The sequence below is a fragment of the Cyprinodon tularosa genome, unplaced genomic scaffold, assembly GCF_016077235.1.
Source record: "Cyprinodon tularosa strain WSP-4 unplaced genomic scaffold, ASM1607723v1 ctg359, whole genome shotgun sequence".
In the NCBI taxonomy this organism is placed as follows: domain Eukaryota; kingdom Metazoa; phylum Chordata; class Actinopteri; order Cyprinodontiformes; family Cyprinodontidae; genus Cyprinodon; species Cyprinodon tularosa.
In genome coordinates this window covers 1155731-1183013 of record NW_024039073.1, presented here as the reverse complement: position 1 = coordinate 1183013, position 27283 = coordinate 1155731, and the positions used below count along the sequence as shown (strand labels likewise).

The window sequence follows — 27283 nt, the reverse complement described above, 5'->3', positions numbered from 1 at the left end:
GGTCCCACTGTCCTACATGTATTAGGTGTTTCCCTGCCTCCACACTACTCCAACCTGAATGAAAGGGTAATAAGCAGGCTTTTGCAGCATTTGAGGGCTGTTGAGGAGGAAATAAAATCATTTGAATCAGGTGTGCTTGAGAAGACACATCTCAAACATGAAGGACAGTGGGTATCCTGCGGTAGAGGATCTAAAATGTTTTGGGCATGTTTCTGTTTCAAATACCTTGGGAACCTTTTCTAAAATGCATGGAACCATGACCTATTTCTAAACTGAAAGCGAGAGTGTTAAAAAATGACTGTCCAGAATCAATCGGTCTCATGGAGAACATTTTCATATTCTTGTCATACACTTCTCTTTCTCTCCTATCGTGGGCTTTTACGAACTCGCATCGGAATCGACTAACCTTAACTTAAATGAATTAGAGCAAATATAATGCAGTCGTCCTGTGAGCACATAAACATGCGATAATAAGAAATGCAAATCTGCATAATTACTGCCCTGATAGTGCGATATAATAGGGAGGGCCAAAACTTCCCATGCTTGTCAGAAAGTCTTCATTCATAGAAATGGCATTGAAGATGAAGAAGGAAAACTTTACGGGTTTGAAGATCAACGATCTGATGACTGAGCAGCAGAATTAAAGGACCATTAAAAGCAAAGTGTCAAGTTTAATGAATACTTTTTGAGGACCCAAATGCTGAGCTGAACAGGCAGAAACATTTCTTGCAAAATTAAGTGAAGTAAAAATACAGAAGCCATAATCCAGAACTGATCAACAGGAAGCTCAGGAACCAAAAACTAGGAGTATATCTACTGTTCTTTCTTTTTACGAAATGGCAACAAATTAAACCAGTCTTCTTTGGATACTGACATACCAGCAGCAGCTTTAGTGACCGATAGTTCTGTCATCAGTGAATAAAAATGGAATTTATAATTGCAGCATTGCATAATATATAATTATGTAGTCCGATCAAATGTAAAATTGCTTCTAAATAAAACAATTTGGTCATTTAGTGAAAAAATAGGTTTGGATAACAGCTGATTGTGCAGGATACCTATGTTAAGTCTGCAGCACTTGGAAAACTTTTTTTGTATTTGAGAGAAGATTAGAAATAGGAGAAAAATGGTGAATACATAATTTCTCCTAAATCACTCACACGAACATAAGAACGAATTTGTTGGTACGAAAGGTTCTTGCATTAGACCTATTGCTTCTAAGGGTTGTAACATGTTTACAAGGGGCTCCATTGTATATTTAAGCTAGAAATAATTTGGAACTATTTTTAGTTTTGAGTTTATTGACAGCATCACTGGATGCCAGTAGCAGCAGTACATCTAATTAACTTCCTCTTACATTAATGTGGAATTAATAAAGATGTAGATTTCAATCTTTAAAAATATTACTACTCTTATATTTCACACAATGAAATGTTGTGGTGAATGTCCTTTGCATGTTTTACTGTACTACAAAATCCTTCTGTCCCTTTCTCCTTTCTTCCAGGTGCTACAGATTTGTCCAAAAGACATGAGAGCAGATATTTGTGTTCATCTCAACCGCAAAGTTTTCAAAGAGCATCCAGCTTTCAGACTGGCCAGCGACGGGTGTCTCAGGGCTCTGGCTATGGAGTTTCAGATGATCCACTGCGCTCCTGGTGACTTGATATACCACGCTGGTGAAAGCGTGGACAGCCTCTGTTTCGTGGTGTCTGGATCCTTAGAAGTCATACAAGATGATGAGGTGGTGGCTATTTTAGGTAAGCTTTGATTTATGTAAAGTAAGAAAAACAAAACATTTTTTTTATGATTTTGTAACACAACAATTTTTTGGTACTTCCCACTTTCAAAATATTACAATAAAAGGGCTTGTAATTAACATTACATGTGGCAAAGCTGAAATGCATAATCTTTACCTTGAAAATTTTGGTTGGACAGCCCATATGAGGTCAGAAAGCCAAGTGGGAAAGTTGGAGTTTTCGGTACAGCTCTGAGCTCAAAATACAAAATGGCCGCTCTGCTGTTAGTAAAATTTAAAACCGAGTTTGTTTAGTGAGTAGTGTTTAAAGTGGAAAATCCAGAGAAACATGTTAGTTTTAGCCAGGGGTAGATTTAGGAAATTTGGGGCCCTAGGCAAAGACAGGTAGGGGGCCCTCTGAATTGAGAAGACGACACATAAAACTGACCCATTATACGGATACAGAAATTTTAATAGAATACACACACATTATTCGTTCTACTTTGTTGTCCCTCTCTTATTGTCCCTTTTCTTGTTTTCCTCTATATGTTTTGTACTCAGCTGACTTTTCATGCTGTCTTAAAAGGAATTAAATATTTTTTCCAAGCACTAAACTACTTATCCAATTGCTACTTCCTGTGTTTCCAAAAAGGCGACGGCAAAAGTAAATAACTCAGTCCATCTTTTCACTGTAGACAAGCCATGATCTGCTTGATCATGCTTGTCTGCTGCATTAATCATGATAGGGTTACGAATGTACTTGCTCTGGAGAGCAGAGTTCAGTGCTAAGCGCTTTTTTGAAATAAGAGTGCTATAGGGGTCTGAAAAGTCACTAAATATAGTGACAAAAGTGCTAAGTTTGCAACACTGATCTTCGCATCGTTTGTTTTCAAATGGTTTGCTGCTGTCTGTTTGGACCTTTCTGCAAATGTGTAACTAATGGACTGATCCAATGTGGTGGACAGTGATGGGGGGGCTGAGACACACTTAATATCAATAAGTGTGTCTCATATAAGCGCTCTGATGTTATTTTAGCGAAATAATTTTAATCAAAAACATAATTATTGTGCACAAATAACTGCATAGTATTACCTAATGGTATAATAATATATAATAATAATAATAATAATAATAATAATAATAATAATAATAACATTTTAAAATGGTTTAGCTGTGCTTAATGTCAGCCAAGATAATCCGTGTTAGCGTTTCAATATGCTAACGGTTCCCCATTTCAAGTTGGTTACAAATTTCTGTCCACCATGGTTCCCTTTTAAATGTTTTGATGAAAGAAAGATCAATATGCTTGAAGAACTCATCCTCCTGGCTTTTGGAGCTTAGCAGCTCTTCATCAAAGTTATTTGGTTTCATCTTACCTCAAGACTGATGTAAAAAAAAACAACGAAAATACAAATCTGTCACTTAAAGCAGTAAAGCAAGGAGTCAGTGGTAAAAAAAAAAAGGATTTTTTTTTTTTTATAATTAAAAGCTTATATGTGCAATGGATGTTATTAAATAATGTAATTCCCCTTCAAATCTACAGAGAGATGTGGTCAAAGACAAGGTGGTTTTTAGACACTCAAAGCAGAGTTTTAATCAATGTTATTAAAAATTAATTTATGCTTTCTCACGCTTTGATGCAAATGCAGTTGTTTTGTATTCATTCCAAAAAGCACATTAGCCTCAAAAGCAGTCAGTGAGGATGGAAACATGGATTTCCACAATATTTTTTGGTCTCTAATCTTGCTTTTCTGTTTCTGTGCAGCAGCACTTTGTAAATTCTTACTGAGTGAAGTGAAAGCTGAGCTGTCTCAGGATCACTTTCTGCTTAGTGATGATTCAGGATTTGGACTAGAATTTGTTTGCTTCAGTCTAATACACGATCCTCTCTGCTGCATTTTGTGACCAATTTGACATTTTCAGCTTTCACAGCACATGGTCTCATTACTTATTCTGGCTCCATAGACACTTTTACAAAGATTTTGCAAGGCAAGGTACAAAGCGGCAAAGAAAGCTGGTGATGACAACAGTATTATTATGTTATTTTAGCAAAAAGAGATTTGCAAATTGTGTACAGTTGGTATTATATCCATAAATGTACAAAACCATAGATACAAGGTGAAGATTGTTAGACTTTTTCTTTCTCTGAAACAGTGCCACAATCATAAACTCCTTGTAGGGTGTGAATCAATAACTGTGTCACACACTCCTGACAGTGACATGCCCCGAACGCATGGCTGAGTCCAATTCATATTGATTTTTTAGACTTCTTTGCCAATTTGTAGCTGGTTTGATACATCTGTGAAAAACGAATAAAGGTCTCCAGGGGACCAAAACAGTGGATGCCCTGCAGTATTGACCCTCAAATATCCAAAGCACATGGATACATTTTTAAATGCAGATCTAAATAACTAATCATTATTAACCTTTAAGAGAAATACACTTTGGATCCAGCTTTTATTCACTAACTCTAAATCTATCAGTGTGAGTTTAAAAACGCTGACATATTCCAGGTTAACGTTATTTATTTTAGTAATTGTATGTAACGGCTAAAGATTATTTTGTCAGCTTTTGTTCATTTAAGGCGGGAACAAAATTCCAGAAGTAGCAAACAAAAGGTTTCATGATAAAGAAACAGGCAAACTTGGGGGAAAAGCACAAGGAGGACTAGGACATGTAATTAATTAATCAATGAGCTGATATACTGAGGAAGGTTAGGAGAATGACAAATGAACCAGAGGATCTAATCAGAATGAAAGGAGGAAAACTGAGGGAGGGAAACTAATCAACACAGATGAAGCTGAAATGAGACACAAATAACTGGAAACCAAGGGTGGAAATTTTACTCTGAACTAAGAGACATAAATCCAAATGTACAAGGAACAGAATTCAGGAATAAACTAATAAATTACACTCAAGCATAATGCTGTAAACACAAAAGAAACACACAATCCAGCAGCCAAGATTTATGACAAATCTGGTATTTCTTTTACACTCACTTCATATAATTAGTTATTTCTCTGATCAATAATAATCATAGATGTCTAAATAGATCTGTTGTTAAAGTAGTGACCATAAATCTCAATTTATGATTGTTACAAAAGCCCTGGAAGTCATACATGTATGAAACATTATATTTGAAGATGTTTTCACATTAAATATCTATGTATACAATTGTTCTTTTCCTTTATGTAGTTTTCTGGTCTTTTCTTGAGTAAGTCATCCTGTTACATCATGCTGTAATGTTTTTCTTGCTCTTCACGTCTCATATGGTTATGTTGAGCTCTTCAACTTATAATAGTCCAGGCATGAGTCACACCTTGCAGCATACGGAGCATTTAACTGCTCTGTTGAATCATACTCTTTAAAATCTATCCAATCTATAATTCATAATCATTTTCAGCCATAATAAAAAACTTACATTATTGAGCAGCCGAAAACCTTTAATCCCAGGAATCTACTGTACAACTGGTAGTACTTTGAAATGTATTAATTTAATTTGTTTGTGTTGACTAAGCTTGTCTTATATGAAATTTGCAAGAAGTAGAAGAGAGTAGAATAGATTTTATTTACTTTATTTACATTTTATGATAAAAAAAAAACACTATTTAGCAGCTCTGGGTCGACAGTTGGACATAAGTATAATATAATAAAAAAAGACACTGAATAAATAAAGCAGTATAAAACCAGAGTATTCCTACCACTTTCCATATTTTGTCATTTTAAAACGACAAAGCAATGATTTCATTGGATTTCTAATGGCTGAAAAACATGAATTAGTGTAAAAGTGTGAATTAGAAGTAAAATGGACAAAGCTATTAGATATTTTTTACAGTAAACTCTAGTTGGGTTTGCATTTTTAACTCATTGTACTATATAAGCTGGAAATAAGTAACAAAAAAGGATTTTCTGATGGGTTATTTGTATAATATTTAACTTGTAACCAAAAGAGAAAAAGTCTTGAAATTCTCTTCAATTAAACTGTTTTTAGCTTTATCTCTTAATTGGAATTGGAAGTCACAAAACTTTTTTGACTCGATTGAAACTGCTTTAGAGCAGATCAACAAAACACATATATTGGATTTCCTTAGCAGAAATCTGAATTTTGAACAAGATCCAGTGACCTAAAATTGTATTCTCATGAGAGATACACTTCACAATTGAACTTTAATGTATTCACTACATTTCTTTCATTCTATTCGTTTTTCTACAAGGGAACAGACATACCTGTTTCTTTGTCTTAACTCAAAGATCAGGATTTACGGTGATTTCTTTTTAAAATAGATTGTTTCCCTGCAGGTAAGGGAGATGTATTTGGGGATGTTTTCTGGAAGGAGGTGACTCTGGCTCCGGCCTGCGCCAACGTCAGAGCCTTGACCTACTGCGACCTCCACGTCATTAAGCGCGATGCACTGCAGAAGGTCCTGGAGTTCTACACGGCTTTTGCAAACCACTTCTCCAGAAACCTCCTGCTCACTTACAACCTAAGAAAGAGGGTAAGTGACCCTGCAGACGTCACCACGAACAAAAATACCCACCTATTCATTGATTTTGCCTATTTCTCCAAATGGTTTGCAAAAGCAACTACAAAAACATCTTCATTCATTTCACGAGTCAGGTTTTATTTGTGTCTTTACTTTATGTTGCATTGAGTCTGAGACGGTGTGGAGGTGAAAAGGTGATCCAGTCATCAAGAAATTGCAGCTAAAAGAAGCTTGTTGAGGTGAAAATACTGAACCATGATTTTTCTATTAAAAAATATAGAAAATCACTTTTATTGTCCCACAATTGGGATATCCTGGTGTTACAGCAGCTAAAAGATTATAGTAAAAGTGATCACAGAAATGTGGACCTTAGAAAAGTGTACAAAAATAACATAATAGTGAAGGGTTAAAAAAAAAAGAAGCAGAATACACAAACTGCATTACTTTTTAGCAATTAAAAATCATATTATTTTGGCAATATTAACAGTAGTCATTGCTGATTTTGATACTTTATAAATTTTATAAGCTTTATCTGTAAATACTGGTATACAAAATTTACATGATGTCACCAGCCTTTCCCAAAATAAGTATTAAAACCATAGTTAAAACTATATGAAACCTGTAATCACAGTGTACTGTATGCATTTATTTTTGTAAAATCAGTCGAACACTGATTTAAAAAAAAATATAAATATAGTTAATTGGAGTATATTTATTACATTTGGAAATACATATATTAAGAACTAATAACCTTTCTAAGTTAAAGCCTCTTCACTGCAGAAATTTGGAATCTAAATAAATCATATTTTCTTAAAATAAGTGCTTTTTTTTCTTGAATTTTGGAGGAAAAGGAGACACCTTGCCAAAGACAATTCACATTTAAATTATGAAATAACTATTGTATTGTCTTATTTAAGTGCATATTGCCTAATTATCTTATTTTAAGAGTAAAAACATTAATTCCATTGGCAAATCATCATATTTACCCACTCAAATTAAGGGTAATGAAAAGGAGATGAGGTGTTCTCCAGGAGTTAACTGGTTTAGAGCGGCAAGGTGTATGGAATGTGTCCCCGTTAAAAGACACGGAAGCAGATGTCTGGTTTGTTGTAGATTTACTGTGGTTCTACAAAGGAATACAGAATAACAATCATTACAAACACATCATACATAATATACATAAAATATGTATATTCAAACATAAAGACTGTATTTAGCAATGAAACACATATGACTAATATATTGTGAGCATGAATACAGCACACATTGAACATGGTGAAAATTAGCTTGGTAGCTGAACATCAAGCAGCATAAAATAGTAAATATTAGACATGTAATCATGAAATATGCAAGTTACAGCATACAGTAGAATGAAGCGCCATTAAACTCACCTTCTGACATGTACACACAGCAAGTCCAGTTAGTAAACACATACAAATGAAGAATTTCAGGAAAAAACGGGAAATAATGAGCTTTACACTGCTGTATCAGCAGGAAAAACGTTCAGCCATCTCACTTGCAGGTGTGGTGCGTTCAATGAAGCTTCGAACACTTATGGTGCGTTCATGAGCGTCGGACATATGACATCTCACCGAAAACACAGTATAAATGAACAGTTTCCAACAGAAAAACATCTAAACAACATGGACTTTCTAACATAGCCGCCCCCGACTGTCTACGCACAGTCGAATCCAAGATAGAAAGTCCACTTAAGTAACTAAATCTTCGGCTGCCTCTTCCAGTTTAGGCAGCTGGACCAGCCGAGCTACTGGTCGGACATATGTCCGATCCTTGACCTTGATGGCAGCGGTCCGGACGCGTCCATCAGCCCCTGGGTAAGTGGTTAGTACCTTTCCGACAGGCCATAAAGCCCGTGGGAGCTGTGGATCGACAATGAGCACCACTTGATTTGGTTGGAGCCGTTTTCGATCCTTCAGCCACTTCTGTCTCTCCTGCAGGCTAGGCAGATAGTGCCTGATAAATCTGGACCAGAAGTGATCAACAAGGACCTGGCTATGCCTCCATCGACGATTCTCCAGGGTGTTACTAGGATCGTAAACAGCTTGTGGAAGAGATGCATCATAACGTCCCATTAGCAGGATGCTAGGTGTGATGGGATCCGGATCAGCCACGTCTGACGAGACATACCCAAGGGGCTTAGCATTCAGGATGCCCTCCACTTCCACTAAAACCGTGCGGAGCACTGCTTCAGGCACTGTCTGTTCCTTAAGTACCACCTTGAGAGCGGTCTTAACGGACCTCACTTCTCTCTCCCATGTTCCACCGAAGTGAGGAGCACCTGGGGGATTAAAGCAGAATTCAATCTGCTGTGCTGCCAACTGTTCCTTCAGTTGAGGGCCCATTGCCTCGAAGGCCTCACGTAGCTCTCTGGCTCCACCAGTGAAGTTGGTCCCATTATCAGACAAGAGCTCAAAAGGTTTGCCTCTTCGAGAGATGAAACGTCGTAGAGACATCAGAAAAGCATTGGTGTCTAGGCTCTCTAGGAGGTCTAAGTGCACGCAGCGGGTTGTCATACACTTGTAGATGATGCCCCAGCGTTTCTCTGTTCGCCGTCCAAGCTTGACTGTAAACGGACCAAAACAATCAACTCCAGTTGAGTAGAATGGTGGTTTGTAGAGGCGTAGACGTGCAGGTGGTAAATCTGCCATCTTAGGAACAGAAGGTTTAGCCCGCCATGCCTGGCATTGCATGCAACGAATCTGACACTTCTTTACTGCTTCCCTTCCCCGCAGAATCCAGAACCGACGACGCAGCTCACCTAAGACCCTTTCGGGCCCAGGATGCAGGAGGGTCTCATCGAAATCCTGAATGATCAGGTTGGTTAGTGGATGCTTGGGATCCAGCAAAACTGGGTGGATGGTGTCTTGTGGTAACTGCTCTGCTCTCCGTAACCTCCCTCTGACCCTGACTAGTCCTGTGTCCTTGTCGTACTCTGGAGAAAGGGAACCCAGATGACTGGAGGCTGGTAAAGGTCGGTCGGACATGAGAGCCTTGACATCCTCTGGGAATGATTCCCACTGCGCCCTTCTAAGGAGGAGGTTCTCTGCCTTGATGTAGTCAGCTGCTTTACTAGGTGGCTCAGAGTTTGGCTCAGCCACCTCGTGAAGGGACTGTGCGGTTGTCTGCATCAGGTCCTTCCATGTTGAGAATTGGCTCACATCAGGGAGTTGCGGACAGGTGTCAAAAGTTACATGTCCACAGAAGGATGATTTCTTTAGCTCACCATCATCTGTCTCTGGATAGGATGATGGACTGGTTGGCCAGTAATCCTCTGTGTGACACAGGAACTCAGGGCCTTTATGCCAACGATGTGGTCGGGACAGCTCCTTCAGGGTCTTACCCCGGGTGATGTCATCGGCAGGGTTGTTAGCACTGTCCACATACCTCCAGTTGTTCACGTCCGTTAGGCTCTGTATCTCTGCCACTCGGGTACCCACAAAGACTTTATAGTGACAAGATTCCGACCTGATCCAGTGTAGAACTGTAGTAGAGTCGGACCAGAGTGTTATCTTCCTGATGGGTAAGGTGAGTTCAGTGCGAAGAACACTGGCTAGCTGTGCACCAGTGAGGGCAGCGCTCAGCTCTAGCCGTGGCATGGAGAGTTGCTTCTTTGGTGCCACACGTGACCTGGCCAGAACAAAGGAGACATGGATTTTATTCTGACTGTCTTCTGTTCTCAGGTAAGCGACAGACCCATAGGCTCTCTCAGAAGCATCACAGAATATGTGCAGGTCTCTGGTTGATGATGGTGAGTCTGCAGAAGCTGGTGCATAACATCTGGGGATTTCCATGTGGATGAGTTCTGGAATCTCTTGTTCCCAGGCGAGCCATCTGTCACGGAGACTCTGTGGCTGAATTGGCTCATCCCAGCCGATCTGTTCTTTCCAAAGATCCTGAACCAGAATCTTGGCTCTGGTGGTAAACGGTACAATATAACCTAGGGGATCATATTGACAGGCAAGTACCTTATAGACGTTCCTTAATGTGGGCTCGGTTCTCTCCACTGTTCTATGTTTGTACTTCAGGGAGTCGCGGAGGCAATCCCAACGTAACCCTAGAGTTGGCTCCTGTAGGTTCATGCTGGATTGGGAAAGCCACAGATCACTGCTCTCAGATCTCATGTCAGATGGTAGGTGCTCAATGACCTCTGGGATGTTGCTAGCCCACTGCCGCATCTCAAAGCCCCCTGTGATGAGTAACTGACTTAGACCATCCACCAGATCCTTTGCTTCCTCCTTCGAGTGGGTGCTGCGGAGACAGTTATCCACATAGAAAGACTGTTCAACACAATCGACGAGATGGCTGTTAGACTTACAAATATCCTGGACGTGCCGCTGCAGGGCGTAGATGGCACAGCAAGGGCTGCATGTGGTGCCAAAGGGAAGAACTTGCCATTCATAGATCTTTGGCTCCTCTGTTCTCTTCATGTCCCGCCAAATGAAGCGCAGAACAGGTTTGTCAGCTGGCAGAAGGCGAATCTGGTGGAACATACCTTTAATATCCCCACTCACTGCAACTGGGTATTGACGAAACCGTATGAGGACTCCTAACAGAGATGGGCCTAGGGCAGGTCCAGGAAGAAGAAGGTTGTTGAGAGACTTTCCTCCATACTGAAAGGAGCAGTTGAACACAATCCTGTCTTTATTGTTATGTCGCACCATGTGGTGTGGTGTAAACCAGGATTCTGGAGTTGATGTTGCTGCCTCTGGTGGTACCACTGCTACGTAGCCCATCTTCTCTAGTTTATGGATCTCTTGACAGTAGACCTCTGCACGCTGTGGGTCTTTGGCGAGTCTTCTCTCTGTACTACGAAGACTTGGCAACACTGCTTCCATAGGAGCCTGAAGGATGGTGGAGATGGCTCGGCGAAGCAGTGGTGTAGCATATCTTTGTACCCCTTCGACATTTACCCTGACAGTGGATGTCTGGAGCAGGTTTAAGGCTTGCTGATCTTGCTTCGATCGGGTGACCTGCTTCTCACTTGTGTATGGCAGTGTCTCAATCTGCCAGAGGCGTTCAACGTTCTTGAAGAGTTCAGAGGAAGGCGATACTGTTGCTGTAAGCAGGCACTGCTGGTTGGATCCAGGAACTTGGTCAAAGCTGGTGGGACCTTGAAGTGACCAGCCCAGTTTGGTATGGACTGCGATAGGCCCCCCAAGAGGTCCAAATTGGATCGGCTCTATCGGTGTCAGGAGATGAGCCATGTCAGATCCAATTAGTAACAAGGGTTGAGCGTGATCAACAGGAGGCAATGGTATGTGCTGGAGGTGTTTATATCTCTTTTGGAGGGTTCTCACTGGGTATGAATGTTCTGAGAGACTAAGATTCTCAGCTGTGAATGCATCACTTATGTAATACTTCTCTTCAGGTTTAGGCAGTGGAGACACATAGAAGGCAACAGATGCACCATGAAGCTGTACCACATCCTGGTGAACAGTTCGGAGGGTAAGTGTTTCAGGCCGCATGGTGATATTCAGGTGTTGCACAGCCTGTGGCAAAATGATGCTTCGCTCCGAACCATCATCCAGAACTGCATAGGTCTCTAGTACTCTGTCTTGATTATGGAGTAGGACCTTTACAACTTTTAACATCACCTTGGGAGATCTGTTTGGTCTGTCCAGGTACACCTTTTCAGTCGGAGCCGTCACCATGAAGACACTCTTCTGAGTTTGCTGGACTGCATCGTGTAATACTGTGAGATGTTGCTCTTTGCAGGTATTGCACGGTCGCTTGAGGGTGCAAAACTCTGGTTTATGAGATCGTCCACACTTCCAACATCGATGTCCATCCTGTATCCACCTCACAACCTGGTTGATGTTCAATTTCTTGAACTCTGTGCAGGCATTTAAGAAATGTTCTTTACTGTCACAGTGAGGACAATATGGTTTGGGCTTGGATGAGGGCTTTGGCGGTGAAGACTTTTATCCTTTGGGGCTTTGGTCTCCACTGGCAGTGAGGAGGAATGCTGTTGACTTCTCCTTTGATCGGTTGAAGGGACATTGGTCCTTCTTCAGTGGCTTGGGAGCTTCATAGTTATAAATCGAAGCTGCTCGACCTGCTATGCGTTTAGCTTGGGATTTCATCTGTAACCAGGAACTCAGATCAGGTAAGGTGTAAGTTTGGTCAGTACCTGTCCTAAGAATACCTTGGTTAAGACAGTGTTCCACAAACCCATCACGGTAGCTGGGAGGCATCTTGCTCAGCAGTCGGTCGACATGAGATCCACATCGCAGCTCATAGCCGTTCTGACCCTCCAGGGTCCTAAGCAGGCCTACTAGTGATTGGATAGATAGGGCAAATGCATCAAATGCTTCAGAGTCACCAAACTTGAGTGCTGGAGCATTTAGGATGGCACCCAGTTCACTTTGGACGAGCTGACGGGGTTGACCATACTTATCTTGTAAAGCCTGCATGGCTGCTGTATATGGCCTTGGATCATACATGAAGGCTTTAGCCAGCTGAAGCGCGCTCTGCAGCTTCACATGTCCAAGAAGCACTTGATATTTGTACTGCTCGTTCAGGTGAACATGGCTGTTCAGAAGATTGTCGAGCGCTATCTTTAGTAAATCAAAGTCGCTTTCTTTGCCGCTCTCAAAGAAAGGAATCATAGGTTTGGGTATACCATAGGAAGGAGAAAAGAGTTGAGAAACATCAGCTGCCTGTGGTTGTTGTGGACTGGATTGAGGCAAGGCTGAAGGGTAGGACGCTGTTTGAACAGGATATGTTATGGTTGACTGAGTCGGCTGATGCTGCGCTGGATAAACTGAGTATGGAGCAGGGACTAGGTTGTAGTCCACCGCCGCTAAACCAGGAAGCATAGATGAACAGGCTGACTGTAATGGTGGATGAAGAGGTGAGGGTGGACATTGCCCTGGAGGCGGAGCCACGCTCACTGTAGGTGGATCTGCAGGATGCAGAGCTGGGACAGTGAGAGGCAGAGCTGCACTCACCAGTGGTGGAGCTGCAGGCTGCGGAGCTGGAACAGTGAGAGGTGTAGTTACACTCACCGGAGGAGGAGCCGGGGCTACAATGGGCTGAGCTCCATGGAGCATGGGAGGCGTAGACACAATCACTGGTGGCAAAGCTGAGGCCGTGGAAGGTAGAGCTGCATGAAGTACTTGAGGCGGAGCTACAATTACTGAGGGTGGAGGTGCAGCTGTAGGAGGCGGAGCAGGACGTTGCTTTGCTGCAGGTGGAGCAATAGCCATGGGAAGAGGAGCTGGAGTTGGCTGAGGCACAGGGTTACTTAGGTTGTGCTGATCTGGTGGATGAGAGGAGGATCCGGTGTCACCAGAATCTTGGGATCTCACTTTGAGGAGAGAAGTAACCATTTTAGCTATCTCCAGCTCATTACATTTCTTCTTTAGCTGGCGTCGTTTCTCCATCTGTCTTGCCAGCAATTCTTGTGCTCTGATGGCTTCCTCTTGTAGCTGTTGGGCTTCTCTGGCTTGAGTTTGAAGCCTCTGACGCTCGTTATCAACTTGTTGATCCTCCTCTATTGTCTGCTGTAATTCCTCAAGCTCCATTTCCTTCACTCGTTCTTCAAGTTGAGCTGTGTCTAACTCTGATAAGATGTGAGAGGAGAATCTGCTGGTGGTTGAGCGAGATGAGCATCTAGACCTGGGGTTGGAGCTCCTCCGAGACATGCCTGTTTTCCGGCTATGTGAACTCTGGATGGATGGAGCTGGGTGTGTGGTGTGGGTTTGTCCCTCTGAAGGGAGAGTTGCAACCACATAGTCACTCAGGTAAGCTGGTGGATATCGCTCTCTCTGCGAAGCACGTTGGCGTGCTGGCTCAGTGTGGGCATCTGCAGGATCCATACCTTGATATTACTCTAATCCGGCTCGAAGGACCATGAAAAGGAGATGAGGTGTTCTCCAGGAGTTAACTGGTTTAGAGCGGCAAGGTGTATGGAATGTGTCCCCGTTAAAAGACACGGAAGCAGATGTCTGGTTTGTTGTAGATTTACTGTGGTTCTACAAAGGAATACAGAATAACAATCATTACAAACACATCATACATAATATACATAAGATATGTATATTCAAACATAAAGACTGTATTTAGCAATGAAACACATATGACTAATATATTGTGAGCATGAATACAGCACACATTGAACATGGTGAAAATTAGCTTGGTAGCTGAACATCAAGCAGCATAAAATAGTAAATATTAGACATGTAATCATGAAATATGCAAGTTACAGCATACAGTAGAATGAAGCGCCATTAAACTCACCTTCTGACATGTACACACAGCAAGTCCAGTTAGTAAACACATACAAATGAAGAATTTCAGGAAAAAAACGGGAAATAATGAGCTTTACACTGCTGTATCAGCAGGAAAAACGTTCAGCCATCTCACTTGCAGGTGTGGTGCGTTCAATGAAGCTTCGAACACTTATGGTGCGTTCATGAGCGTCGGACATATGACATCTCACCGAAAACACAGTATAAATGAACAGTTTCCAACAGAAAAACATCTAAACAACATGGACTTTCTAACAGGTAAATATACTTAATTTAAGAAATTTTTACTCATTTTTAGATTTTTTTTTACTGTGTATGGCAAAAACACCTGACACCTGGAACGTTTTCAGTAAAAAATTAAACTAAAAATAAAAAAAATAAAAATAAAAAAATAAACTAAAAATTAAACTAAAAGTTTCATTTCTCCTCTTTACTTTAAGTTTGTCAGACTTTCACATTTTAATTTAGTAATCCATTCTTCAGCCTCTATGGCTTGTCATATGACAAGTAGTCATACCATTAAATAACATATCAGCTGCAGCAAGTTGCCAAAACTAGGACAGTTTTGTCCACACAGGGTTTAAAATGAATGCCTAACCAGTTATTACCTAACATCTTGGTAATTGTAATTCACTGTACTCAAATGCAGGTGCTGATTTTAAACTCAGTCACACAGGTGAGAGAATTGTGCTTTAAAAAAAGTGTATTCATATTTAAAGGTCTTAATGGCCTTAATCCATCTTTTGGACTTGTTTCACCCACACTCTCCTTCAAAGATACTGCTGTCAGCTGCCAAGCTCCTGGCCGTTCCAAAGCCAAGGCTGAACCACAGAGGGGATCAGGCTTTTTGTAATTTTTAGGACCAACAGCAACATTTAGGCAGGCTGCATCATGTTCTTCTTTTAAATATTTTTTAAAACACATTTTTTCCCCCAGTCTTTAACACAACCTTAGTTGTTTGTTATTTTTTTGTTAAATCATGATCGTTTTGTCTGCTTCTTGTAAGCTATTTTTACTAATTCTCTTCATATAGAGCTAGGGTGACCATATTTTAATTTGGGAAAACCAGGACACCTTGGGGGGGGGGGGGGGGGGGGGGGGGGGATCTCTGTTCCCATACATAGAGATGTCTGTGGCATGCACTCACTTAACGCAGGCCTACGTAATCCTACACTAACATTATATTTACAGTTGATTTGTTAAAAATGCTTTTCAGTAAAAGTCAACAGCAATAACTCCAATAACAAACGATAATTTTATTCAAAATGTATTTATTAAAAATGCTTACCAATTCCTGTAATGAATAAATAGCACAATGAAAGAAATAATGTCTCATCATCGGGATTTGCTCCGTGATCAGAGGAAATGTTACTTGGCCCCGAACAGTGGTGAAAATTGGAAGTTCAGTTTAATATAATACAACTCTGTGAATAGTTCCGTCTGAAATGAATGAAAATAGTTGTTTTAATGGTTATAGAGTCAGATATGTGGCGGTAATGTTTGGTTTATCTAAAGGTTTTAATCTGTTACTGTGTAAATGGGTTTGGCTGTAATTTAAGGACAGATTCTAATATATCTGCAGAGTGGGGACTATAAATCTGATAGGAGTTTAATTTTTTTATTGCTGTTTTGCACAATATGCTTAACTAAGTATTTTTTGATTTCGAATATTAGAGATTTTGCAGATATATTTTGTACATACATTGTTTAGATTTACTTATATATTTCTAACCCTTTTATGGAATAGAAAATCCCTTTATTGTCTAACAATGGGCAAATTTACAGCAGCAGAAAGATTATTAAAAATTGTCACACAAATGTGGACCTTAAAAAAATGTATAAGAATAACATAATAGGGAAGAGTTAAAATATAAACAATACAATACTGTAAAGTGTTTTAACAATATAAAACTGGAGAATAAATAACCAATATGCAGCTATGGACATTTTTACAGTGATGGATATTTGAAAATAGCAGCAACATCAGAGATGTGCAGAATGACAGCAGCATGTTATTTAACTGACTAAGGTTTCTATCATTACATTTGATTTGATTTGTTCCTGCTCCCGGTGGGTGGAACCTTTATTCCACTCTGGATTCTTGTGAGTGTAGTCTTTGTTTACTTTAACTTTTTTTTAAATAAATAAATAAACAAACAGTTTTGAAAACCTCGATATTCATTCTTTTCCTGCTTTGTGTGTCAACTTTCACGGTTGCTAAGCAACAGAGCATACGGCGGCGCGGCGGTAAAACCCGCCGAAGGGTGGACCTGTTCGAATTTACAGCCAAAACTCTTCCGGCCTCCTTATTTTCAAGGACTTCAAAGGATCCAGTCTAGGTAGACCGCGTTCTTGGAGGATGCAGCCCAGGATTTCGAACAGAGCCTCTGATTAAGAACAGGGCTGCCCGCACTGACGCGGCTCAGGGATTACGTCACACGGAGCGTCGAAAAAAATCAGGACATTTCCTCACTTTCTAAAAAAAACCCGGGACGCCCGGGACAGGACGTAAAATACGGATATGTCCCGGGAAATACGGACGTTTGGTCACCCTAATAGAGCCCTTCCTTTAAACCATATATTGTTTTAAAATGGGATTAGTAAACAAATTGGATTGTATTTCTGTAAAATTAAATGTGAACATTTTAATCTTTCAAATGCAGTTTTTATGGTAGCAAAGGCTGAGGTTACATTTGTTTTAGCAAATGGACTCCAGGTCTGGATTGTAAATTACCTTCTGTCAATTAATTAGACATGAATTTTTCAGAGGGCTAAATTGTTTGGTATGTACCGTCATCATAGGTTTACATATGGGAAGATGCATATAACCACAGCAGTAAATTAGAGTGTGCCTCTCTAATGCAAGCTGTAGGTTAGATCACAGTTAGCATCATTACTCATATGGACTGACAGTTTTAATGGTTATCTCTCCTCTCACAAGACGCTGTGAATACAACAAAGGTCAGATGAATGTTGCGGGAACACAAGCCGTCTTATAGCAAGGATTAGGTTAAGAAATGCTGAAACAACGAAGAATAGACAAAGGGCTTAAATAGTTGAATATGACTTAGACTTACACTTTGACAAACTTAAATGTCATTTTGTATACACAGATTGTATACAAAAGGAAATTTCGTTTTGTACAGCTCTCATTTCCATTGCTTAAAGTGCAGCAGTTATCAAATGTAAACATTGTGGGACTAATAAACACGGTGCAAAAAAACACATGTTTTGAGTCTGTGACATGATTTAGAGTTTTTTCAATCTGTGATTTCATATGTTTATTCTAGAGCTCAATTTTATAAAATCATTTCACAAAGTATAGTGAATTAAGAAAAGCACTATGGAATCTTAAATCTATGTGATCTGGTGTTTAAATGAGTAAATAAGAGATTCCCAGCTTCAACTGATTCATCTGGCTAATGAACAGTGAGTTTAACAGCCGTCCCCATCTTCACAAGTTTGGTCAATAGTAGAGAGAGAAGAGATTGCTGCTGTTTGATGATGATTTAATGTTATGAAACAGTGCTGGATAACAAATGGAAACTCAGCTTGAAACAGCTAGATCCTAAAGAAATAAAGTACAGAAAGTATAACAGAAAATCAAGTAAGATAGATACTGTTTTTCAGTGTAAACTTTAAAGATTCCTTTCGCAGAGCTCAAATTTTTGAATCTAATATTATAAGTCATACAAGAAGGTGTAAGATAAAAACAAAAAAGTTAAATGTCAAATTTGCTTTGGTTTCAATCCAGAACATTTTGTTGTGACTATATTGCCTGGTATAAAGCATCTCCACTGAGGACACTTAAATGAATTCATGTAGAGGATTTAGAGTGACTTAAAATCCCAAATCAACTTTTTTTATTTTTATTTCAGGAAGCAATTTCCTTTTGAAATTACAGAAATAAATCAAGTTGTCAGGTTTAATCAATGATGATTATAAAATTGTGTGCTTATGAAAGATTTTTGCACTCAGGAGACCATCCTGCCTGCTGCATTGTGTCTTGTGATGCAGTCAGGAGACCATCTTGCCTTGTCATTCTGATGGAGCATCTTGTCTTTATGAACTGATCAATTGTTGTGTCAGAACAAATACTGTTTTGTAATCATGTGCTATGCTCTGTTAATAAAAGACGGCTGCAGGAGGGGGTTCATTGAAACAGGAAAGCTTGAAGTTGGGTTGGGCTTCTCCTTCCGCTCCTGCAGTACTGTAGCTGCTAAAACCTCTTTCGTGTGCAGGCTCAATTTCTATTTATTTGCAAAGTTATTCTTCCTGAATCCAACACAAGTAGAATTATTTTTATTCTTTAGTATAACATGGATGCAAGTTTGATTTATTTGTCGATAAACAAGAAAAAAAAAACCTTGAGACTTACCTTTTTTTTTAAAAACTAAACAACATAGAAATAATTGTTGGAAATCTATGAGGTCTGTCAGACTTCACTTATTTACATTTTTATTATAACTGCAGCAAATTTAGAGAAAATCAGTTAAACAACTGCTCCATAACAACTTTAGGAGTCCGTTGTGCTGGCCGCCGCTGTCCTTTGGGCACAATTTAGCCAAATGTATTTCTCACCTCATGAAAAGGATTCTGGGTAAATCTTGTGCTGAGATCTATATCTAAGACTGCTTTAGCAAACGACAGAGCCTTTGGTCACATTTTCCTGGGTAGTTCATAAAGTGAAAATAATTGCGACTACCTCTTTGTAACCTTTCGAACCATTTTGCATTGCATTCAACTCTGCTGCAAGTTCAGCAGTAAATATACAACCATAAGGACAAGTGTGAGCATTTAAACCACATTATACTGTGGTGCAGGGCCGTGGTGAGCTGAAGGCCAATTGGAAAAAACTTCTGCTACTGCCTTCTTTGGAGGCTTTCTTCAAGACCTGTCTGACAAGTTTATTCGTTAACATGAGGTTTATTTTCACTTTAAAAATATTTTTCCATTAAAATGCAGTGTCTGTGAGGAGTGGAAGGAGATGGATTGAATACTATTAAATATAGAAATGTAAGTATAAAAGTATGGCACTTCTTTCCCTATATAATTGTTTGGTTTAGAATAATGTGAAGTATAAAGCATTCTGGCTTATATGCCCTTCGATTTGCATCAGGATCTGTGTGGTTGAATGAACTACAGAATGACAGCAATGCAGCAAATTACAGCTTCCACAATACAGAGGTACGAGTTGCTGTTTAAAAATCACAGTACACATGTAATGTGTCTGCCCAGTCCACACTCCATACCAGTTGGTGGCGGTAATGCTCACCTAACGTTTTTTGCCAACCGCCAATAAAAATCAATAAGAAGAAGAAGAAATGTGTCTGCCCAGTCTCATGGGAAAATGTACCCCCACTACGTTGGTCCACACTGCAAAACGTAGTGGAGGTACATTAATGGCCATTTTTTTGTGGTACTGTTACGTTTCTTCTGCCTATACGCTTTCTATTGTTTTACGTCCTAGTCACGTGACTTTCAAGATTCCAGCTGGGAGAAGAAAAAAAATATATATAGATGGCCGACATTCGCTCATTTTTTTGTGGAAAGATGAATGACTTGAGTTTGTTTTTGCATTAAAATGAGTTTTGATTACATTTCTAGTGAGAAATGTATACAGGTGCTGGTCATAAAATTAGAATATCATGAAAAAGTAGATTGATTTCAGTAATTCCATTTAAAAAGTGAAACTTGTATATTATATTCATACATTACATACAAACTCATATATTTCAGATGTTTATTTGGTTTAATTTTGATGATTACAAATGACAACAAATGAAAATCTCAAATTCATCATATCAGAAAATTAGAATATTGTGAAAAGGTTCAAAATTGATGGCCCCTGGTGCCACACTCTAATCAGCTAATTAACTCAAACCACCTGCAAAAGCCTTTAAATGGTCTTTCAGTCTAGTTCTATAGGCTACACAATCATGGGGAAGACTGCTGACTTGACAGTTGTCCAAAAGACGACCATCGACACCTTGCACAAGGAGGGCAAGACACAAAAGGTCATCGCTAAAGAGGCTGGCTGTTCACAGAGCTCAGTGTCCAAGCACATTAATAGAGAGGCGAAGGGAAGGAAAAGATGTGGTCGAAAAAAGTGTACAAGCAAGAGAGATAACCGCACCCTGGAGAGGATTGTGAAACAAAACCCATTCAAAAATGTGGGGGAGATTCACAAAGAGTGGACTGCAGCTGGAGTGAGTGCTTCAAGAACCACCACACACAGACGTATGAAAGACATGGGTTTCTGCTGTCGCATTCCTTGTGTCAAGCCACTCTTGAACCACAGACAGCGTCAGAAGCGTCTTGCCTGGGCTAAAGAGAAACAGGACTGGACTGCTGGTGAGTGGTCCAAAGTCATGTTCTCTGATGAAAGTAAATTTTGCATTTCCTTTGGAAATCAAGGTCCCAGAGTCTGGAGGAAAAGAAGAGAGGCACTTCATCCACGTTGCTTGAAGTCCAGTGTAAAGTTTCCATAGTCAGTGATGGTTTGGGGTGCCATGTCATCTGCTGGTGTTGGTCCATTGTGTTTTCTGAGGTCCAGGGTCAACGCAGCCACATACCAGGAAGTTTTAGAGCACTTCATGCTTCCTGCAGCTGACCAACTTTTTGGAGATGCAGATTTCATTTTCCAACAGGACTTGGCACCTGCACACAGTGCCAAAGCTACCAGTACCTGGTTGAAGGACTATGGTATCCCTGTTCTTAATTGGCCAGCAAACTCTCCTGACCTTAACCCCATAGAAAATCTATGGGGTATTGTGAAGAAGAAGATGCAATACACCAGACCCAACAATTCAGAAGAGCTAAAAGCCACTATTAGAGCAACCTGGGCTATCATAACACCTGAGCAGTGCCACAGACTGATCGACTCCATGCCACGCCGCATTGCTGCAGTAATACAGGCCAAAGGAGGCCCAACTAAATACTGAGTGCTGTACATTCTCATACTTTTCATGTTCATACTTTTCAGTTGGCCAACATTTCTATAAATCCTTTGTTTTTATTGGTCTTCAGTAATATTCTAATTTTCTGATATGATGAATTTGAGATTTTCATTTGTTGTCATTTGTAATCATCAAAATTAAACAAAATAAACATCTGAAATATATGAGTTTGTATGTAATGTATGAATATAATATACAAGTTTCACTTTTTAAATGGAATTACTGAAATCAATCTACTTTTTCATGATATTCTAATTTTATGACCAGCACCTGTAGTTTGTTGCAAACAATTTGAATACACAACCAGCATATCTGGAATCAGTGACAGAGAGCGACTGGGACCAGAAGTTTATTAATTTCTCCCCATTGATTTCCATTCAAAATGTTTTCGCTCCCACCGGGCTCTAGGGAAGGGGCGTGCATACCGCCACCTACTGTTCATGAGTGTGTAGCAACATTGTTTTACATCTATTAAATTCTATTTTTTAATTTTGTATTCTGAAGATAAATAAATAATGCTTTCCTTAATCTATAAATATCTTTTATATTTCCTTTATTTGCCAATAATCCTTTAAGACTCCATTCTTGGCCTGTCCTTTCAACTCTTTTCTATTTCTTCCTTTCAGGTCCAGATGTTTTAAAGTTCATCAATACATGTTCTATATTTTCTATCTCTCCACATCCTTCACATTTATCATTATTTTTCCTCCCTATTAAGTATAAATTGTCATTTAAATAAGTATGACCTACTCTTAATCTGATCATTATTATTTCTTCCCTTCGGTTTCTCTCATTAATATTTCTATTTAATACTGACTTTTGTACTTTATATAACCTTCTTCCTTTTTATCTTCATTCCACCTTTTTTTGTGTGCCATTTTTCAATTTCTTTCCTCTTAATAAATGATTTTCCTTCCCCTTTCCCTAAAGGAATTTAATTGTTATTTGTCTACTTTTCATTCCACCTAACTTTCCATTAATTAGCTTGAAAACAGCACTTTGTAGGCACCCAGTTTCTCTAACAATGGCCCTTTTTGGGTTACCCTCCATGCATTGGGTGTCAGTTCAGTGGCAGTTCCAGAACATTTTCTTAGGGTTGACCAGGCAGCACAATAATGTGCATGTGGCCAAAAAGTAATAGGGATCAAATTCGGTTCAGAGTCAAGCTATTGGGATCAGGCATCAGGTTCAATTTTCATATTTTCTTAGCCAAAACAAGGATATGTTGGGCTACTGTAATTTTGAATTGAAAAACGTCCTGAATGGGAAGTCTTCAAACTTGAAAAACAAAGTCCAAAGTTTTTTTTTTTTTTTTTTTGGAATGATTATGACCTGGATGTCTAAGAATCTTCACCAGCTTATCAGGGAAATGAATGCCCACAATGTCTATATTCTCCAAAAGAGAATAACAGAACAGACCTTCATGAGGCCCTTGTTAAAGCTATGCACATATTTATGCATCTATGCTCTTCAAATAACTTTCTGGTTCGACGCAACATTTACATTAAATGGGCTGAGAGGTTGTTCTTTACCAGTAAATACATAAAAGATTCCCAGATGACTGCCGATACAAACTCTCCCCTATAAAACCTAAAACTAATTCTTATAAGAGAGTAAAATCTGTATTAGTCTTCATTAAATGTAGCATATTGTTGTACATAATCGATTGCTTTATTTTTGGTGTCAGCTTTTGGTCAATATGCTAACCTTAAAAGGTCAAAGTGGGAAAATGTAGTAGTAGTAGACAAATGAGCAATTAGAGGAGGCAATAACAATTACAATTCCTTTAGGGAAAGGGGAAGGAAAATCATTTATTAAGAGGAAAGAAATTGAAAAATGGCAAAAAAGGTGGAATGAAGATAAAAAAGGAAGAAGGTTATATAAAGTACAAAAGTCAGTATTAAATAGAAATATTAATGAGAGAAACCGAAGGGAAGAAATAATAATGATCAGATTAAGAGTAGGTCATACTTATTTAAATGACAATTTATACTTAATAGGGAGGAAAAATAATGATAAATGTGAAGGATGTGGAGAGATAGAAAATATAGAACACGTATTGATGAACTGTAAAACATCTGGACCTGAAAGGAAGACATTGAAAAGAGGACAGGCCAAGAATGGAGTCTTAAAGGATTAATGGGAAATATAAAAGACATTTATAGATTAAGGAAAGCATTATTTATTTATCTTCAGAATACAAAATTAAAAAATAGAATTTAATAGATGTAAAACAATGTTGCTACACACTCATGAACAGTAGGTGGCGGTATGCCCGCCCCTTCCCTAGAGCCCGGTGGGAGCGAAAACATTTTGAATGGAAATCAGTGGGGAAAAATTAATAAACTTCTGGTCCCAGTCGCTCTCTGTCACTGATTCCAGATATGCTGGTTGTGTATTCAAATTGTTTTTTGTTTTTTTTTAGTTCCTCTTTGGTCAAAATCTGGTCAAAACCCATCAATGAGATCGCACCAAACAGGAAGTTAATTGCACAAAGGATCCGGTAGATTTCCAAATAAAACACATCCGATCTTAACCCATGATCCTTTTTTTAAACTAGTTTAATTAGTTTCTCCCGTATGCCACGACGTAATGCATTGATCTGAAAATCAACCTCAGACGCCACGCACGCAGTGGCGAGGGTTTGATCCGTCAGATGGAGTTAAATCACAAAGAATTCAATGTTGAATCGGGGCGGCAGCTAAATGCTAGGCGATGGGTAGCAGCCAAAACGTTGCAATTTCACATAATCCTGACGAGATCCGAAAAACGTAGCAAAAACTAGCAAGCGGGTGATTATGTATGTTCACGAAGTAAATATTATGTAAATAAACCCTACACTTCTCGCTATAAATGTAATCAAAACCCATTTAAATGCAGAAACTGATTGAAATTATTGATTTTCCCACTAAAAGTTAGAGAAATCTCAGCCATGTTTATACCAAAATGTTACAGTTTGACATTATCTTGAAAAATCTTTGCAAGAAACGAACAAGCAAGTGAATATGTACATTCCCTGAGTAAATATTCTGGCAACAAACTATACATTTCTCACTAGAAATGTAATCAAAACTCATTTTAATGCAAAAAAAAAACTCAAGTTATTAATCTTTCCACAAAAAAATGAGCGAATGTCGGCCATCTATATATATTTTTTTTCTTCTCCCAGCTGGAATCTCGAAAGTCACGTGACTAGGAAACTTTACACTGGACTTCAAGCAACGTGGATGAAGTGCCTCTCTTCTTTTCCTCCAGACTCTGGGACCTTGATTTCCAAAGGAAATGCAAAATTTACTTTCATCAGAGAACATGACTTTGGACCACTCACCAGCAGTCCAGTCCTGTTTCTCTTTAGCCCAGGCAAGACGCTTCTGACGCTGTCTGTGGTTCAAGAGTGGCTTGACACAAGGAATGCGACAGCAGAAACCCATGTCTTTCATACGTCTGTGTGTGGTGGTTCTTGAAGCACTCACTCCAGCTGCAGTCCACTCTTTGTGAATCTCCCCCACATTTTTGAATGGGTTTTGTTTCACAATCCTCTCCAGGGTGCGGTTATCTCTCTTGCTTGTACACTTTTTTCGACCACATCTTTTCCTTCCCTTCGCCTCTCTATTAATGTGCTTGGACACTGAGCTCTGTGAACAGCCAGCCTCTTTAGCGATGACCTTTTGTGTCTTGCCCTCCTTGTGCAAGGTGTCGATGGTCGTCTTTTGGACAACTGTCAAGTCAGCAGTCTTCCCCATGATTGTGTAGCCTATAGAACTAGACTGAAAGACCATTTATAGGCTTTTGCAGGTGGTTTGAGTTAATTAGCTGATTAGAGTGTGGCACCAGGGGCCATCAATTTTGAACCTTTTCACAATATTCTAATTTTCTGATATGATGAATTTGAGATTTTCATTTGTTGTCATTTGTAATCATCAAAATTAAACCAAATAAACATCTGAAATATATGAGTTTGTATGTAATGTATGAATATAATATACAAGTTTCACTTTTTAAATGGAATTACTGAAATCAATCTACTTTTTCATGATATTCTAATTTTATGACCAGCACCTGTATACATTTCTCACTAGAAATGTAATCAAAACTCATTTTAATGCAAAAACAAACTCAAGTCATTCATCTTTCCACAAAAAAATGAGCGAATGTCGGCCATCTATATATATTTTTTTTCTTCTCCCAGCTGGAATCTCGAAAGTCACGTGACTAGGACGTAAAACAATAGAAAGCGTATAGGCAGAAGAAATGTAACAGTACCACAAAAAAATGGCCATTAATGTACCTCCACTACGTTTTGCAGTGTGGACCAACGTAGTGGGGGTACATTTTCCCATGAGACTGGGTTGAATATATAATAATAATAATAATACATTTTATTTGTATTGCACTTTACATTTAAAAAAAATCTCAAAGTGCTACAAAATTCATAGTTAAAACAAAACCGTATAATAAAAACGGTATACATAGTTAAAATGAGACATTACAGTAAAATAACATACGTAGTAAAAACAAAACAGTAAAATAACCATAAAACCACACAGATAAAATACTAACTAATGTTCATAGGCTTTTTTAAATAAAAATGTCTTGAGGCCTTTCTTGAAGGCCTCCACACTCTGTGGGACCCTAAGGGACTCTGGGAGGCCATTCCAGAGTTGTGGGGCAACTGCCTGGAAGGCCCTATCTCCCATTGTGCAGAGCTTGACTCTTGGCTGGTGCAGTCGGTGGGTGGAGGTGGTGGAGCGGAGGGTTCTGGAGGCGGTGTGAGGTGTGAGGAGTTCCTTGAGGTAAGCCGGGGCAGTTCCATGTATGCACTGGTGAGTGAGGAGGCAAAGTTTGTAATCTATTCTGTGTTGGATGGGCAGCCAATGAAGGGACCTGAGGACTGGAGTCCTCTGCATGTACTGCAATACTCAAACATTAATCACAGCTAATTACATATAAGGACTCTAAGTAATAACTGTAAAAATGTGTTTTGATTGGATCTCATCATTAGTTTATTCTGCTGTTTGAATGCAGTGCTGGGCATGTAAACCACAAAGAGTTTAAGAATAAGTGGTTCATCTAAAAAAAAAAAAAAAACACAATTTAGGCAAAATTGCACTTTATTTCTATGAAAATTGTGAATATATCTGTCCGTTCTTAGTTTTTAATCTGTTTTACAAAACAGCATGGGCTTCATTAACATCTCAGCAGAACAACAGCTTAATTGACTCCATACCACGATGCACTGATGCAAGAATTTATGATAAGTTATTAAGAGCATGTTTTGTACGGCACACATTTTTTAGGATGCAAACAATTCTGTTTTAAAAATCCTGGTCACTGGTTTATTTAGTATCTAATTTTTTAAGAATGCGATATTCGTTTTTATCAACTGCAGGTCATAATGACAACATGTATATCAGAATCTACCTTCATCTACATTTTTTATTTCTGTTTAAAATACGAGAATACATAAACCTAATTGTTGAAATTCTAATTCCTTGAGATGCACCTGTTTGAGACTCATCTGTCCACATCCTGCCAGGAAGCCTCCCTGAGAAACAGCCAGGCCCTCGTCACTCAGCACCTGGGTGGTTGTAGATGTCGTGTTTCTATGCATGAGATAAAAACATTGTTTTAATTTGCTAAAAGGAGGTCCCACAACAAAAGACCTTGTTTTCAGCACATCCAGCTTTGTAATTTCTTCATGTACCCCAGCGTGTGTGTGCTTGTGTGTGTTTGTGTTGCAGGAATACAAATTCGCTCTGCTCCACAGTCACAGCTTTGCATCTGTTGTGGGGGAGAAGATGCACAGAGGAGCTCCTAAAGTGGCAGCTCTGC

At 39.2% G+C, this 27283-nt stretch overlaps 1 protein-coding gene across 6 annotated transcripts in view; it reads left to right on the top strand.

Annotated features, from left to right (window-relative positions):
• kcnh1a (potassium voltage-gated channel, subfamily H (eag-related), member 1a) overlaps positions 1-27283 on the top strand; it is a 97652-nt gene that overhangs the window by 61290 nt on the left and 9079 nt on the right. For all 6 annotated transcript variants that reach the window (XM_038295670.1, XM_038295669.1, XM_038295667.1 and 3 more), the window contains 2 exons: positions 1505-1757; positions 6035-6231. In XM_038295670.1, the coding sequence (XP_038151598.1) occupies positions 1505-1757; positions 6035-6231 (450 nt within the window). The remainder of the gene's footprint in view (positions 1-1504; positions 1758-6034; positions 6232-27283) is intronic.